At 41.4% G+C, this 17,538-nt stretch overlaps 1 protein-coding gene across 3 annotated transcripts in view; it reads right to left on the bottom strand.

Moving 5' to 3' along the window:
- AATK (apoptosis associated tyrosine kinase) overlaps positions 1 to 17,538 on the bottom strand; it is an 88,661-nt gene that overhangs the window by 37,787 nt on the left and 33,336 nt on the right. For 2 of the 3 annotated variants that reach the window (XM_075216899.1, XM_075216901.1), the window contains exon 2: positions 5,945 to 6,078. In XM_075216899.1, coding sequence (XP_075073000.1) covers positions 5,945 to 6,078 — 134 coding nt within the window. Of the gene's footprint in view, positions 1 to 677; positions 900 to 5,944; positions 6,079 to 17,538 lie in introns of those variants that run through there. The other variant, XM_075216900.1, reaches the window with a different exon arrangement.

Here is a 17,538-nt window from a genome sequence, read left to right as displayed (position 1 = left end):
ACGTAAGTATGTGCAATTATGAAACACGTAGCTATTTAAATAGACTGACAGAGTATGTCTTTACGGTTCCATTTTCTCTCACACTTTTTCTAGAGCCTGAGAAAACAATGCTCTGATAATAGGATAACAATATACTTGGTATACATAGAGCTAGATGTGGAAATGTAACCAAGATTCAGAAAAAGACAAATATGTTTCGCTTTTAAATGTCAACAGCCATGTGCCTGAGTTGGGCAGCACAGGTTAACAGCTGTAACAGAGCCTGCGGTTGCCATTATATAATATAGTTCTTTTTTTAACCCTTGCGTTAACTGCTGCTATTTATATAATCATACACAGGCACCATGCAAAAAAAAAACAAAACACAAATGTAATACAGGATTTAATATACCTCTGTTAAATGTCTATATAAGTAGGTTTATACACAAATACATAGGTATGTTACATGCTCTTTAGCACAGCCTCTAAAAAGATAGCACATATGTGTCAGAGAATTATTCTGATAACAAAGCATGTTAACTGCCTATAGATAAAAGGTCACAAGTGTCAAAAGCATTTAAGTCTTTGGATATTGCTGATTAAAATCAACCTAGCGGTGCTTTGCCAGCAAGAACAATGCCTGGACCCTAGGCTGTATACACACACACAGACATTGTGAGACTTGCTCTCTCGCCTACCTCTTCATGTCTCCAAGAAAATCCTTTAATCCCAAAAGCTGCACCGGCTATTAAGTAGGAAAGAGTCAGCATGTCAGTAATGGGGTGACGGAGACCCAGGAGTGACTGGCGCTGCCATTACAAACCCAGCGATTCATCTGGCACAGCTCTGCCAGGGATCCCTGTCTCTGCCTGGCACATTAACAATGCTCAGCTGGGCTTCAAATCAAAATCCAGGGACTGTGCTAGAAATGGGGGAGGTGAGTTCCTCATCACTTTTTCTTATATAGCAGGGACATGCAATTCACTGCCCACTCTCTGTTCCAGGGTACCTCCTCTCCAGCACGTGCTCTCACAATGCCACCATTCACTGCCCATTCAATGGACTGGAATATAAGACCATGTCACCTGGCAAAAAAAGGGTTAATGTTCTAGTCCCCACATCTATTGTGGAGGGAAGATGATTCTGTTATGCAAGATATTATATTTTAAAACGTTACACAAATAGAACTGCTTCATAATTTCCCTCTCTGCCTACCTAAGAGCCATTCACAAGCCCTCAGTACATTGTGGGCCTGACTAAGGCTTCCTATACAGTATAGTGCTGTCTCTGTCTTCAACTAAAAGAAGGCTCTGAATACTACAGATCCTTACTCTGATATGGAAACTACACTATTCTCCTGGCCAGCCTGACATGGAGGCGTTTTATAGATATTACACACACTTAGTGGCTACTTTATTAAGTCCAATTATCTAGTACTGTGTAGGACCCCCACAGAGGTGGAATTAGTGAGCTGTGAGCCCCGTTGCAGGTAGGCGGGTATCGGGGCCCACAACTTGCTAGTTCCAGCCCTCTGCATTTGCGGTGCAGCGGGCCCCATTATGTCCATGGGCCCCGATGCACCGTACAAATGGTAGTTCCGCCACTGGACCACCCCATTGCTCCCAGAATAGCCTGAATTCTGCATGACATGGATTCAACACGGTGCTGGAAACAATACTTAGAGAGGATTCTGCTCCATATTGACACAATAGCATCCGGCAGTTACAGCACATTTGTCAGCTGCACATCTTCCACCACATCCAAAAGGTGCTCTATTGGATTGAAATCTGGGACTGTGGAGGACATTGGAGTGCACTGAACTCATTGTTATGTTTGTGGAACCAGCCTGAGATAACTGCTGGACATGGTGCATTATTCTGCTCGAAGTTGCCATCAGAAGATGAGTAGACTGTTGCCATAAGGGCATACATAACTGTGACATTTAAACAATGGTCAATTGGTACCAAGGGCCTAATGTGTACCAAGAAAACATTCCTCACATCATGAGGACACCACCAGTCGCCTGCATCTTTGACACAAAACAGGATGGATTCATGTTGTTTGTTGCAGCAGAAATCAAAATTCGTCAAACCAGGTAAAGTTTTTCCAATCTTGAACTGTCCAGTTTTAGTGAGCTGCTGTAGACCATCCACCTCAAGGTTCGATGTGTTGTGTATTCAGAGAGGTCTTTTGCCTACCACTTTTGTAACGCATAGTTATTTGAGTTGCTGTCATCTGCCCGTCAGATTGAACCAGTCTGGCCATTCTCCTCTGACCTCTCATTAACAAGGTGTTTTTACCCACAGAACTGTCGCTCACTGAATATTTATTGGTTTGCGCTCTATTCTAGAGACTGTTGTGCAAGAAAATCCCAAGAGATCAGCAGTTTCTGAGATACTGAAACCACCCCGTCTGGCACCAACAATCATTCCACGGCCAAAGTCACTTAGATCACATTTATTCCCCATTCTGCTGTTGGTTTGAACAACAACTAAACTTCCTAACCACATCTGCATGCTTTAATTCATTGAGTTATTGCCACATGATTGGCTGATTAGATATTGTATTAACATGCAGGTGTACCTAATAAAGTGGCCACATTACCCTTAAGTTCAAGAATTAACAGCCAGCCTCAAAATGACCTCGCCACCCCCACTTGTACCAAAATTCCACCACATGCCACGAAATACCCCCACAGGCACTCAATATCTCACTTGCCATAAAATGCCTGCCACCTGCATAAAAAACTACACATGTTCTCCAAAACTCTCCCACATGCCACGCAGACCTCCGCACACACAAGCTATTCTAGGGACCTTTAGTCCTGCGGCTGCAGCCCATAGAGGGAAAGGAAAAGCACATGGTTCAGATGTGCTGCAGTGAGCAGAGGAGGTCAAGTGCAGCGGAAGCCACTTTGGCTCATTCTGCCTTATAAGAAAGCAGAGAATAAGTCAGAGCTGAGCACAGGGCTGTGGGTTGCAGGTGAAGCCACCCTGGGCCAAGGGCAGCCTTGTTTGTTGCCCACCACTGTCTATACAGACATAGGATACTACATCTACCCAATATCACATCACCACTGGACATGATCATACCACCATTCTATTACACTATACATACATAGGGACCTAGCGATATTCAACATGACCGGACCACTGAACAGGGTCCTAATACAAATTACACTCACACTCAGGAGGCATTCCTGTACTTCTCTTGGAGACCAGTAACAACTCCCGAAAACAATTTATTGCAATTTTTTAAAATGCTTTGTCACCGCTGCCAAATGCAGAAGGGAGACAGGGAGGTTCGAAAGCTTTTACTAATGCTACCCAAGCATTGCTAATCTCGTATCAATTGTGATGCTGGCTGCTGCAAGTGCAGCACAGGTGTCACATCAGGACCATGTTGATGACAGTAACGCTGCCAGGGCAGAGCTAGTACCTGAAAAGACAAGTGGCTGATTTGTTACTAGAAGACAATAGTGGCAGATGTGGCTTGATAAGTATGGACAGCAATATTTGTCGCCTATTACTGGGCAGTTTGGTTATGCACATATTGCTGAGCAGCTAACATATTAACCATTACTACTACATGTGACTATGATTATTACGGCATACTACTGGGCACTATTGCTACTACAAGAATTGTCACCTGACAGGTATAAAATGGGACTCTAAGGGGAAAATTCAGTTCCCTGCAATATGCCGCCAAGTTGTGAAGGCTCTCCGCAGTGATGTGACATCACAGATCTCTCTGCTCATCCCATAGCAGTGTGCAGGGGAATCTGTGATGTTCAAGTACCCGGAAATGACCATAGGTGAAAAATCGCCATGATGTCTAGCAGCTCATTGCTGGGAACGGAACTCCCCCATAATCGTCATTTATGAATCACCAAAGTAGAAAACCTTAAAGCAACTGCTCTTTTTGTGACAGACAATTATTTTACATGAGAGCTCCTAGTCTGAGGAGAAACACATAGACCTACTGCAAGATACTAGCATTTGCGGGAATAGTATTTACCAGCTGATGGGAGGAGTTGGACAAATGGAACTCATTCTATGTGGACTAGGCACACAAGAGCACTCATCTCTGTTGTGATGTGGAAAATTATACACACACACACACACACATTATAATATACATATACACATATTTCATTTTGCAGTAAGGGATTTAAAATGGGATAAACGGGGTGGAGAAGGGGTGTTGCCAGCTTCGTGGGAATGAGAACAATGATTGCAGTCCTTCTGCGGAAAGTGCAGTTGTAGGCATACTTCCGACACATAAGATATTCAACCACACAAAAATAACACATATAATCAAGACAATACCAAAGTCCCAGCACTCTCATGTTTAATTCAAACGATAAAGGACGATAAACAGAGCAGTAACTTAGGACAAAATCTGAAAAATTTAGATAAATAAAAAGGAGTGGTCCTTAATTAGTAGTCTGTTGGACTTTCAGGTTTACCCGCCAAGTCCTAAAATTAGCTGCAGAATGGTTTTGTGGTGGTATTTCTAAAGACCGTGAAGCAGGTGTGCACCTTGAAATATGCTTGGCGGACAAGTAGTTGCACTTGCGCTCATAAAGCACTGTGGGTCTGCATATTTTGCAGTTAGTAAATGACCATTACTGTGCATAGGTTATTAAAGGGGCAGAAGTACAAGGAGAAGGCCACAAAAAAAAGTGATGACCCCAACAAGTACTGCTGGCATATTACTGAGCACTACTACAGCCGGTATAGACCTGAGAATTACCGCTACTGGTGGCATAGTACTGAGCACTACTACTACAGCCGGTATAGAACTGGGAACTACCATTACTGCTGGCATGTTACTGAGCATTATTACTACAGCTGGTATAGAACTGGGAACTACGGCTACTGCTGGCATATTACTGAGCATTACTACTACAGCCGGTATAGAACTGGGAACTACCGCTACTGGTGGCATAGTACTGAGCACTACTACTATAGCTGGTATAGAACTGGGAACTACCGCTACTGCTGACATATCACTGACCATACTACTACAGCCAATATAGACCTGAGAATTAGCGCTACTGGTGGCATATCACTGAGCACTACTACTACAGCCGGTATAGAACTGGGAACTACCACTACTGCTGGCATATCACTGAGCATTACTACTACAGCTGGTATAGAACTGGGAACTACCGCTACTGCTGGCATATTACTGAGCATTACTACTGCAGCCGGTATAGAACTGGGAATTACGGCTACTGCTGGCATATTACTGAGCACTACTACCACAGCTGGTATAGAACTGGGAACTACCACTACTGGTAGCATATTACTGAGCACTACTACTGCAGCCGGTATAGAACTGGGAACTACCGCTACTACTACTATAACTACTGGGTATTATTACTATAGCTGGTGTAGTACTATACTTGTAGCATATTACAGAGTTTTACAATGGTCATATTAGTGGACATGACAATTACTGGTGGCATATTACTGGGCACTATGACGTGCCACACTATTAGCAATAGGGTAGCATATTATGGAACACTACTACTACAGCTGGCATATTAATGGACAATACCACTTAAGAAACAATACTGGGCATTCCTAGTATGAAGGCGTGTTACTGGGCACTACTACTACTGGTGGCATATTACTGGCACTAAGACAGCTGGCATACTACTTGTAGTACATTCCCAAGCTCTACCATGTGTGTACATTAGCCACCATAATGAATTCTGTATTGTAGTCACTGGAATCAGGAGATAAGCAGGCAAGCACAAGGGCTACAGTGTAGTAACTCATTCAGTACATCCATTGCATGCATCCATAGCAGTGTGGATCCTAAAATACTGTAACAGGAGACCAGACAACAACATATTGACTATTACAAACAAGGAAGTGTTCAGGGACACAGATTTGTATATTTGTCTCTAGCTCCCTTCTGGCAACGTTGCATCTTTCTCGGTCACTGTTCTTACCTTAAATCCAATGTCCCCCTTCTTACAGCACAGACAAGCCAGCATGAGGAATATGAAGGTGATGAGCCCGGAGAAGGAAACCGCCACCACTGCAAGCGAGGATGGCCAGGACAATTCACTCAGCGGCGCTCCATCTGCAAAACAAAAGGATGTGGGTGGGTGCTTCATTCATGGCTCCCATACTCTGCATTACCCATGTAATTATTCTCTTGTCTGCATTAGGAAAACTCTACATTGAGCAAATCGGCTTCAGCAATATACCATTTACTCTAATACAAAACTTTTCCTACATTAAATGTAAACACACATGGCCAATTGATTGAGTGTTAAAATCATCGTTTCTCAAGATCTGTTTATTACAACACAGAATGAGCTTTCTGCTGACCACGTAGAATAGGACATGTATATATAAAGAATGTGAAGGGAACTGACTGTCTATCAAACATATTTATGCATTAGCAGCACCAATAAATGTGTAGCATTACAGCTCCAGTAATTAACTATATAACCCCCAGGGGATTAAGGGAATTAGAGTTTTTATGCCTCAAGTAGGACCATAACCTGCAGCCGTGCCTAGAGAGTCTCTCTCCTACACGATTTTCTGGCTTGAAGCGACCAAACTGGTTTGATTTACGTTTGAGGCATTTCACGAAGCTCAGTAACTCTCATGCACTACTTGTAGCTCAATAATCGCATTAACTGATGATTGTTTTCTGTGACTTTTCTTATACATCTAATTAATACTCTGTATCCAAACAACCTAGTCCCTCTGGGAACATCAATAATCATAAAAAGCAGAATATAAGATCTATTAGTAACATGAGTATGTTTTTTTTATGAGAGTAACAGATAGACTTTAAGATATCCAAGTTAAATCTGTTGGAGAAGCATTTCCTCTTTTGACATCTGTCGGCGAGTTTACGGCTAGTATCGCCAGTGACTACAATGGTTCAATGGAACTTGTGTGGAGAGAGTTAGAAGCCAGGGGCCCGGGACAGAGGGAAGGAGGTCCTGGGATCCTCCTTGTTATCTGGGGAGCTGGTCCATGAGGGCCAAAGTACAACATCACAGACAGAATACTGGAGGATTGGGACAGATTTAAAGGATAAATTACCCCTGCAGAGGAGGGGCGAGAGATATTACCCCTGCAGAGGAGGGGCGAGTTGACACTGCTGTGAGAGATGAATGTGAGCTAAAAAGCCACATAAATAAATGTGACTGCCCCATTGATATTGTGTCCATGTAATGATTAAGCACTGTGCGGGAGAAGGCAGGAGTTGTATATATAAACTGAACATATTTACTTTATTACTGCAACAGTTTAAGAATGTTCTGGAGTGAAGAGGAGTGCACATAAAGGATTTATTTTGTTATACAGAGATAGTTTGGCGTCCAAATTATTGAGACATCTGATTGCACTGCACCAGCAAGTTACATGACTTGTGTCCCAACAACTTCAGAGACTCTATAAAAATAACCTACATGTGTGGGAATCCTCTGGTCATCTACATCCACACTCAGTAGCTAGTCAGAGCTGAGAAAGAGGTGCACTGCCTAAACTGTGCACCTCAACACTACACACAGTGACAGAGGATTACCTTGGATTTCTGCCTGAAATTGCCTGTGGAAACCTCAGAACACACTGTTGCTGCAATTAGATATGTTGTAAATAACTAACCTTCCTTAGCAACAATTAGTGCAGTGCAACAACTGCCTTCATGGATACAGATGCTGCTAAGGAAGGTCAGTTATTTAACACATATCTGGCAAATTGTAGCAACAATGTGTCAATTTTAGGCAGGAGCCTATTTTGAGTATTAAAGGGTGTATTCAATGGTCAGCGAGTTTTTTTTTGTTACCGCGTTAAGTCATTTTAACCCTGTTTTATCTTTTCACGTGGGTTAACTTTACCCGCAATTCAATTCCATTTTTAACGCTTAGGTTTTTTTTCACGAAACGGTCCTCCTATGCTCCAGTAGAAGGTCTACTGAAAGTATAGGGTGTGCGAGAGGCAGCCGCATTAAAAGCAATTCAATTGTTTTTAAACGTGCCCACCTAAATTTAATATGCACAACTATGACGCTATTATGTTAAATATCCCCCACCATCAACAAACCAGGGGCTATATTTCCTAGAAGTTCACAAGGGAGCCTGGAGAATTGAGAGTTCTCCAGAGAATACATTGGCAGCCAGAGCAAGGATGTCTCAATGTACCCCTTCAGGGGCAAACGCAGGATTTGTAGAGGAGGGGTTTCCACACCACGCCACCAGTGGGTGTGACCAGCATGCATGGGGGCATGACTATAATATTAGACAGTGCTTGACTGCTCTCCAACTCTTCCTATCCCTATAATATACATGGGCGATGCTGCGTGCACTACTGTTAGGTGCACGCAGCTCTCCCTTTTCAATCAGAGCCATGTGAAGTGGGACAGGGTCCAGCCACCTCAATTATACAGTGACTCAGGCTTGGAGGGGGGTTTCCAGGCACTAGGAAACCCCCCATGGTTTGCCTATGCCCTTCCCTACATGATGTTATTATGGAAGTCAGCATATTAATACTGGCTAACATTTTAACAGTCTGTGTGTTCTAACAGATAGAAATAGGTCAGGGTGATACATTCTCTATCTGTGGCCCAAAGCAGCTGCCTCATTGGTTTACGCTTTGTCCTGGCCCTAATTCTGTGGGCACACTTCTGCCAGCATCTTCCTTTCATTCTTACTCCCTGTGTATTTTATCTGTAATATTGTACTAATTACATTAGAGACTGTACAATAAAGGGCAACTTGGTATGGCCTACAGCACAAAACATACCTGTAACCACTAAAAGATGTTAATATGTATAGTTTGGAGTAGAGCAAGGAAAGGGGAGACAATCAAAACTTTCCCTACTATACCTTGTTAAAACTTTGATATATTTGAAACACTTCACAGGAAGAGAAGTATTAGAACACGCACTGAAACTAGAAGGAAAAAGGTTCAGAGGAAATTTGAGGAAATATTACTTCACATAAAGGGTAGTGCATAAGTGGAAAAGCCTCCCATTAGTGGTGATAGAGGCTAATACAGTAGAACAATTTAAACATGCTTGGGATAGACTTAAGGGTATCCTTACAAAGAACGAAGGATCAAAACACCTCATTTTAAACTGTTCATTCTTCACTGAATTACTCCTTACATAATCATAAAAAAAAAACCAAAAAAAAAAACAGTGTAGTTATTTTCATTTAAAATAAGTAAAAAATTATTTAAATATATATTCCTGGCCTAGTATATATAAAATATTGAACTATGAACAGTCTGGGTAACATTATAATATGTTTTACCCGTGGGACGGATTATAATACAGACTCAAACAGATATACACTCGCATTCTCTCCCTGCAATTTTCCCCTTATAGCCACATGAGGGCAGAATGAGACAGGAAAAAAAAGATAAACAGAATAGTGCTAAGATGGTCAATATTACATAATCACCCCTTTTTTGTTCAGTGCCAGGTCACCAATGGACTTCTAAGAACCTGGTTCTTTAAGAGTATTTATTAAAACCTCACAGATGTGGATGTATGTGACCACATGTATACTGCCTGTTAGTAAAAGTATTGATGGCAGTCCTTCCACAAATTATGTAAATGTTTAGTTTACATAGTGTACCATAGGAAGAATTAAGAAATGTCCATTATATTATTGCTATAAGATACCCAAGTTAGCATGGATCACTAATTAATCAAGATTCAAACACTGAAAACATGCACTACTAATGATCGTAGTTGTATTCATACACGGATATACTGAAATAACTCACTGTTCGCTGCCCTGATCAATTAAGAATTAATTTAGCACTATCCAAGTTTTCCTGCAAATATTTATCATAAGTGCTATTTTGCACTGTACTCATAGCGCCTTGTATCTATCCCTGCTACATTCAGTCTGCGCTCTACAATATGGATCATTGACCACCATGTGCCAGGGCAAAATGGCCCCGATGAGAGTGGCTATTGTACATTATATATCCATTCCAAATAAATCATTTGTCCCACCAATGTCTAATACCTCTTTCCTGATCTTCAGAAAGGTCACCTCCATAAACCACTCATGTCATCTTTCCATCAAATTTTTGGAAGAATATTTCAACTCAGTATGTGACTGAAGTATATTCAGCCTCCTGAATGGAGCAGACACATCATGTGGATTCGTATTCTTTACACTATATGCACATATTACAGTAGTCATATAGGAGTCCTTTGTCAAAGAGCAATACAGTATTTCCCTTAATGCAAATGCCACTGTGAATATTTTAATGCAAACTTTCCTGATATTGAACCATGTGCATTGGATTTGTATGGTGCAGAATTTTGCATCTTCAGATAAGATTAGTTGGGCAAATCAGGCATTCCTTGCTGAGTGCGGGCTAGGCCCATGAATACATCTCAATATGCAGGTACATTTAAAAGGAAGATTTTGTTTCGTGAGAGGAGATTACTTAAAGATTCAAGGGATCACGAGGACAGATTTAGAGAGACGCACCCCTAACAGTTTTACTTTAGAAGCATTTTGCGGGAAGAGTGCAAGTCAATTTTCTCCCCACAAAAGTACTGGAGATTTCCATGCTGTCAGAGTTGGCATGGGTCAGATCCTATCCATTATAGGCACACTCCAATGCAATTCAAATGGAGAATAGTGAGTGACACAAGCAATTACGAGACTCCCAACGTTTCATCACACTCATTATTAAAGACATAAGTGAAGCTAAACTGAGCAGTGTTTTAGAACGAAAAGTTGAAATAAATGAAGGTGATGGTATCAGTATGTTGGCTAAAAAGACCATAACACACAATGCACAGCCATAAGGGACGGGTGCTCCTCTCAGTATAATGTAGTGACACAAAACCAAAGCAAAAGTATAAAGAAAAACAATGGGCACACTCTGGGTTATTGGCAATAATAAAATAGTAAGTAACAAATAGTCATTTTATAAGAAAATATATAACAGAAACCACCAATGAATACATAGGATCTAGTTTACAGTAAGGAGTAAATTAAGAGTGAAGGTGAAAGTTTGCACCTTGGCAAAACCACTTCACCACCGTGGGGGTTGGGACCAAGTTTAAAATGAGTGGAAAAATAAAGAGCAGGGAGGGGAGTGTGTTGAAGTTCAAATCTAAATCACACCAGCAGACAGTTTTTTCCCCCTGCATGCAAAAAAAATAAAAATGCAATTGTACCCCTTAAATAACTACATGGTTTGCCCAGGTGCAAATATGCACCCTTTAACTGGATTTGCTCCTAAATGAGTTCCATAGTGTTAAACACATGTTGAGCATGTCAGGCATCCACAAATAAATAACCCGTCCACAAATCTCAGTCTGATCAATGCTAAACTATTTCCCATAAACCTGTGTATATACCAAACACAATGTAATTACTGATGGACACTCCAGACATACAATGAAAGATTTAGGAAGCGTCTGAATACATTGCATCACAGTTGAGCTGAAGTCCAAAGCATTGAAGCAAATGGCTTAGATACCCTACTCAATGTATTTCAGATTCCTACTCCAGAACCTATTAGAGGGGCTGCAGTGTTTTGCTGAATGGGTTTCATTGCAGACCTTGAGTGTCCATCATTGATTTTATTGTTGCATGTGTTCAATTGTAGGCTGCTCGGTTACATATTGTTGGTATGAAATAATTGCTTTGTTTTTACTTACCGACAGGGATTCACTTAAAATTCCAACTGTGGTTGCTATTAATTACCCTATTCCTTTCAGCTTTCTCTAACTAGAGACTTCGGAGTTAGATGTGTTTATACACCAGAGTATATGGGAAGGATTCTGTCTGGAACCTATAAATTTGCAGACCGGCTACTTGTTTTGGGGGTGCAGATCTGCATACACACACACACACATATATATATATATATATATATATATATATATATCTCCACCATACACATTTTCTGGTGGACACATAAACCTGCAAAAGTAAGAGCATGCTTATGTGGGCGGTTCTGAGAAGAAGTGGGGCGTGCAGGGCCGGGTGTTGGGGGGGGGGTTTGGGTACGATTTAACTATTGTGAGTTAAGTCAGGTTAAGTGTTTAAACACTTAATCTTAGGGGTCCCGACATTTCGGCTTTAAATTTCTAGTGACCGACGTCGCAATGACGTCAGCCTGCACTGCCGAACACTTCTTCAAAATCGGAAACACTTGCCGTTATCATGCTGATCCAATTGGAGATCTCCAGGGTAGTCTTCAAGGCAAGTCTGATTTTTTTTTCATTCGGTTTTGCAGCTTTTTGGGTTTTTTTTGTAGAGCCTGTCCATGTCGGCATAGTGGTAATCGTTTTTACGATTACCACCAGTTGGGGTGTGCCACTGATACCACTGCACATGGCACTTCACTGCAGACCCAGTGACAAAAATATGCTAGGCATTCTCTTTTCCCTTAAATGTTAAGGATATCATGTAAAATGCATCAATGCTTCATTTCACAGGAAAGGAGCATCTTCCTGGCCTGTAAGGTAAGAGGACAGAACTGCAAGGGAGTGTGGGTAAAAAGAACTACGGGGAGAAAATTGAGCGGGAAGAGACGCTTGGCCTTGTGCAGTAATATAATAAGATCAATGAGCCCCACCGCCTGTATGCACTCTATGCTAAGCTGTCACAAGCAAGGACCTCTCTAACCATTGTCTAACTTCTGCACCTCTTTCGTCAACCTTGTCGGCTTGTTCTCTTTTTATTGGCGATTATATTTTCTATGATTTGTAACAGACAGTCTGATGCTGCAGAGATTTGTGGTGCCTTACAAGGAAACAGTGATAACGATCCAAAGCTTCATTTAGACTTGCATACTTAGAACTGCCATGCAATGACCTATGTTGGGCAGGTATCCTGCACTCTTCTTCTGATCCTGACAAGGTCCTTTATTATTATTACTAATTTATTTATATAGCACCAGCATATTCCGTAACGCTTTACAATTGGGAACAAATGCAGTAGTAAAACAAGATTGGCTATTACAGACAGAGGTCAGCAAGCCCATTAACTTTATGTAATACATTCACAAAGAGGAACAAACAAGAAGGACAATAGGAAAAAGATTTGCTGTAAATGTTAATATACATATACATTCATGCAATGAACACATTTTTAGCCATGAATGAATATCCACAAACAATACATTTTTAATTAAATAATCCTCAAACCCACTATTAGCACAAGTGTTGTGTTCCATTGACCATAAACTTGTCCAGTACAGCAACAACTGCGGGAGTCAGACATGGAAACCATGGTTTGTCGAGAGGGGGTGACCATGGCCGGGGGAATTTGGAATAGTCAAACACCCCAAGGCTGTGTGTGTGGTTATGCTAGCTTGGGAAGAGAGAAATCTGGTAGGAGGACTCTCACAGAGGGTCTCACATATTCAATAGCAAGTTTTCTCGGCTAGAACCCCAATATTTCTTTAGGTTGTATTTTCATTTTTATCATTTCTGTTGCATAACTTTTCACGCATTCAATTTTTTTTTTTTCAGTTGATCCCATATATAATCCTAGGCCTGATGGCCACCAGTGGACCGGCACTCTGGCAGACAAAGTAAGAGACTTGTACAACACTTATATCATGTTAGTAGTAGAAGCCAGAATAGAATTTTGCAGGTGATTCTAAGAGACCACCATTTACCATTTACTTACATTGCTATCCCACACATTACGACATGTGAATAACTAAATCCTGGTAGTTACAAAATCATACACCATACTATAATCAATCATTTCTACTAAAAAGCTGCAAAGCTTGAAGTGTTGAAAGAAAATGATCAACATTAAAGGGTAAAAATCTGATCTTGCTCTGGGCAACTAAATCCTTGCTTACATTTTTTTCTTTTTTTGTGAAAAGAAAAGAAAAGTGTCCAACGTCAATGGGCTGCTCTGATAGCAGATATTCAGCTGTGCGCTGCACTTCCCAGACCTCTGATTAGTGAGGAAAGACTGTCGGTACTTATGGCAGCTTGGTGCATTTTCCTACCTCCTTAATATTCCAGTGCAAATAACTAACTGAAAGAAGGCACTACTGATCCATCTAGGCCATTACTTGGTCCACACAAACAAGATCGTTCAGCAAGACCACACAGCACAAAAATTGTGAGAGAACCATGAAACACATGAATATTGACAAATACTGTATGTAGCTGTAGTCTGTCTGGTGTTTGAAATCAGTAGGCAGGATAGCGTGGTACTTATAGCGACCACTGTTCTGAGCTACCTTCCATCTACCGGTGTACTCCTTGCATGGCTATGCACCACAGGCAGCTCTATAATCATTTGTGAATAACAGCCTAACAGTGTTAGCATTAGTTATGGCAGCACAGTGGCTTAGCGGTTAGCACTTCTGCTGGGTGGGTGGAGTTTGTATGTTCTCTGCGTTTGCATTGGTTTCCTCCCACACTTCAAAAACATACTAGCAGGTTAATTGGCTGCTATTAAATTGATGTACGTGTATGTGTGTGTGTGTGTGTGTGTTAGCAATAGCTGATGATGATAGTCAATTTTCTACAACCAGCTCATCACCTTGGTGACCATGGTACACTGCAGTTAGTGACCTGCAAACAGTTGGGGTAAGGCATTGCCTTCCTCTCTGTAATACGGGGTAAGGCACTGCATTCCTTTCTGTAATACGGGGTAATCCTCTCTGTAATATGGGGTAAGGCACTGCATTCCTCTCTATAAATATGGGTAAGGCACTGCATTCCTCTCTGTAATATGGGGTAAAGGCACTGCATTCCTCTCTGTAATATGGGGTAAGGCACTGCATTCCTCTCTGTAATATGGGGTAAGGCACTGCATTCCTCTCTGTAATATGGGGTAGAACACTGCATTCCTCTCTATAATATGGGGTAAAACACTGCATTCCTGCTTATAATAAACAGATAAGGTATCTGTGTATGAGCCAGATGTATTTTCCAAGACAGTTGTGAAACTCAGAACCTCCATATCAGAAACTACAATTGACTTATAAAAAGAACAATACATAGGGGATTTTTCTTAAAATGTTTAGTAACCCACTGTAAAACAAACAGTTGTGTAAGTTTCACCAGACTGATCAACTGCACTTTTCCCATATGGTTAGTAAATACTGAAGGATATCAGAGTGGAACCAACTCTGTTACTGGTCTGAGTCTCCAGCCCTCAGGTTGGGCTTGTCTCTAATTGTGATCAGTGCCCTTTCAATGTAAATATACTGAGCATGAGTGAGAATTGGTAGACATACTCGTGCCTCTTGTGCTTGGGGCATCAATATGGTGCTTACCAGCAATAAGGCAGGTAATAGGATTTCTAGGTGTACACAATAATTAGTTTACAAATAATGGGCTGTGTCGGCCTCAATCTCCTGTTTGTGGAAGTAACTGGTATCCTTCTTACTCATACTTGCCAACTTTTCCTTGTTGGCTTCAGGGAGATTCAGGGGAGGTGGGCGTGTGGGGTATGGGCTTGACAAATCACATCATTTTTGATCCCGTCCCCAAAACGATTGTCTCAATTTTGGGCAATTACGACAGAGGGCGGGGTTAAGATGACGCAATATTTGCATCATTAAGGCCCCCACTGCCACTTCCATTGTGAGGGCGAGAACCTGGAGGCCGCCCTGCTCTCCCAGGAGATCTTCCAGAAATGCGGGAGTCTCCCGGACATTCCGGAAGAGTAGGCAACTATGCGTTAAAGAAAGGCAGCTAATGAATCTCTAGAGACTGAAGTGTCTTTTACATTTCTGTCTCCATTACCGAAGTCATGTTGTCTTACCTGTCAGTCTTTGATTAAGTCTTGGTCTCCATGAAAATGGCCACCTCGATAGGCATCAATACATGGACATAGGACACGATTTCTGAACTGTGTCATCATGCCACAGATGGCGAAGCCAACCACTTCTTGTACTGGCTCAGCATCAGGGAGAATGCCAGATTCTTCAGGCAGTGAGGGAGATCACCCCTATTTCAGGGAGTCTCCCTGACATTCAGGGAGAGTTGGCAAATATGTTCTTACTGCTTACAAAGGCATGATTGTAGAGCACTTTGCTTATTACTAGCTGTAATAAGTTATAATACATTAATTTAGACTACTGCACCATGAAAGTTTGCATTTATTTTTTTTCTTAAGTATATACATTTTGCTGATCCACAAAACATCCTGCCCAAGACAGTTGACTCGTTATAGGCAAAGCGCTATTTATAGTACATTTATAGAGCTTAGCAAAATACAGATTCCCTTTAAAAGGACCAAAAATATTTTAGACTGATTACACTCATTCATACAACTCTCTGGAAAAGTAGTAGGCAGCAGGCGGCCCTCTGAGCCTTCATGTGTGGCCCCTAGCTCTTTCTGCTTTATTGTCAGAAGGGATTGTTACAGCCTGTAACACTTTTTTTAAGATGCCTGCAGTTGTGTTATTACAGAGAAGGGTCTTTTTTTGATTAAATGTATTGTTTTAATTTATTAATGAGGCTAAGAGTAGTGTCCAGTCTTTTCGAAAAGCTAGAGAGGATACACACACACTATAAATTTTTTACTGTGTCAGTGTACTATTGTTCTTGGACTCCAAAAGTTGGGGTTCCCTGTACATCGTGTTGTTTGTCTGCATTGAGAGGACCCCAAATATACCTCTATATTTATGGTTACAAGTATTTTATTTGTGGAGAGTGTCGAAGTCAGTAAATTGGATAAAGTCATTTCAATTAAAGTCTAGCAAACTTGGTTGTCTTTGTCTGAAAAGATGCGTACGGTACGCTACGGCGTACAAGGGCACGCTACGACGTGAAAGGGTGTACGCATCCACTACACGTGGCAACAACAGTAGTTGGTCTTTTACCATACATTCGCACAAACACGCATACTTATAAAATAGTACACATTAATGGTAGTTGCAACACATAGTCAGTTATGTCGAAATATAGTAGTATTTATATGTTATATCAGAGTTACATGCATATTAGTGAAATACACGGAACGGGTTAAAGGAATAACATCATGAATGGTATCATAATGAACCTTATTGCATATCCTACTGTTTGGTTCACTCTGCGAGGGAATCGCAGAGTGCATACGCAAGTTATGAATGATAGGGAATTATGAACTACTTAAGACTAAGGCATCCTGGCGTGAAGAGCAGAGCATACCCCCTGCAGAGATGACCCCCTCCTTTGGATTCCTTAGGATGAGCCAGCCAATGATTGACGACCCCTTGGACATTCCTGAGACCCGGACCAATAGATGCAAGCCATACCATCTTCATTGTATTACTGTATTTGATTGTGTATATAAGCAGCAGCTTGTGATCCAGAGGGCAGACATCTTGCCCCAGACTTCAGGATTGAATGACTGCACTGGATCCAGAGCGCCTGCGATAAGTAACGGCTGTATTTACTATTACTTCGCTTGAGCATATTATTCTACTTATTTGCAAATAAATCTTTGTGCTTTGGAAACACAAATCGAGGTTCGACAATCGTTATTGGGTAGCGACAGTACGCACATAACAATTTGGGTGCTCGTGAGCTTTGGAGGTTTCGTTGCCGATGATACGCAAGACCAACGGATTTCGG

This window comes from Mixophyes fleayi, chromosome 6 (genome assembly GCF_038048845.1).
Source record: "Mixophyes fleayi isolate aMixFle1 chromosome 6, aMixFle1.hap1, whole genome shotgun sequence".
In the NCBI taxonomy this organism is placed as follows: Eukaryota; Metazoa; Chordata; class Amphibia; order Anura; family Limnodynastidae; genus Mixophyes; species Mixophyes fleayi.
This window is presented reverse-complemented; position numbering and strand designations above follow the sequence as displayed.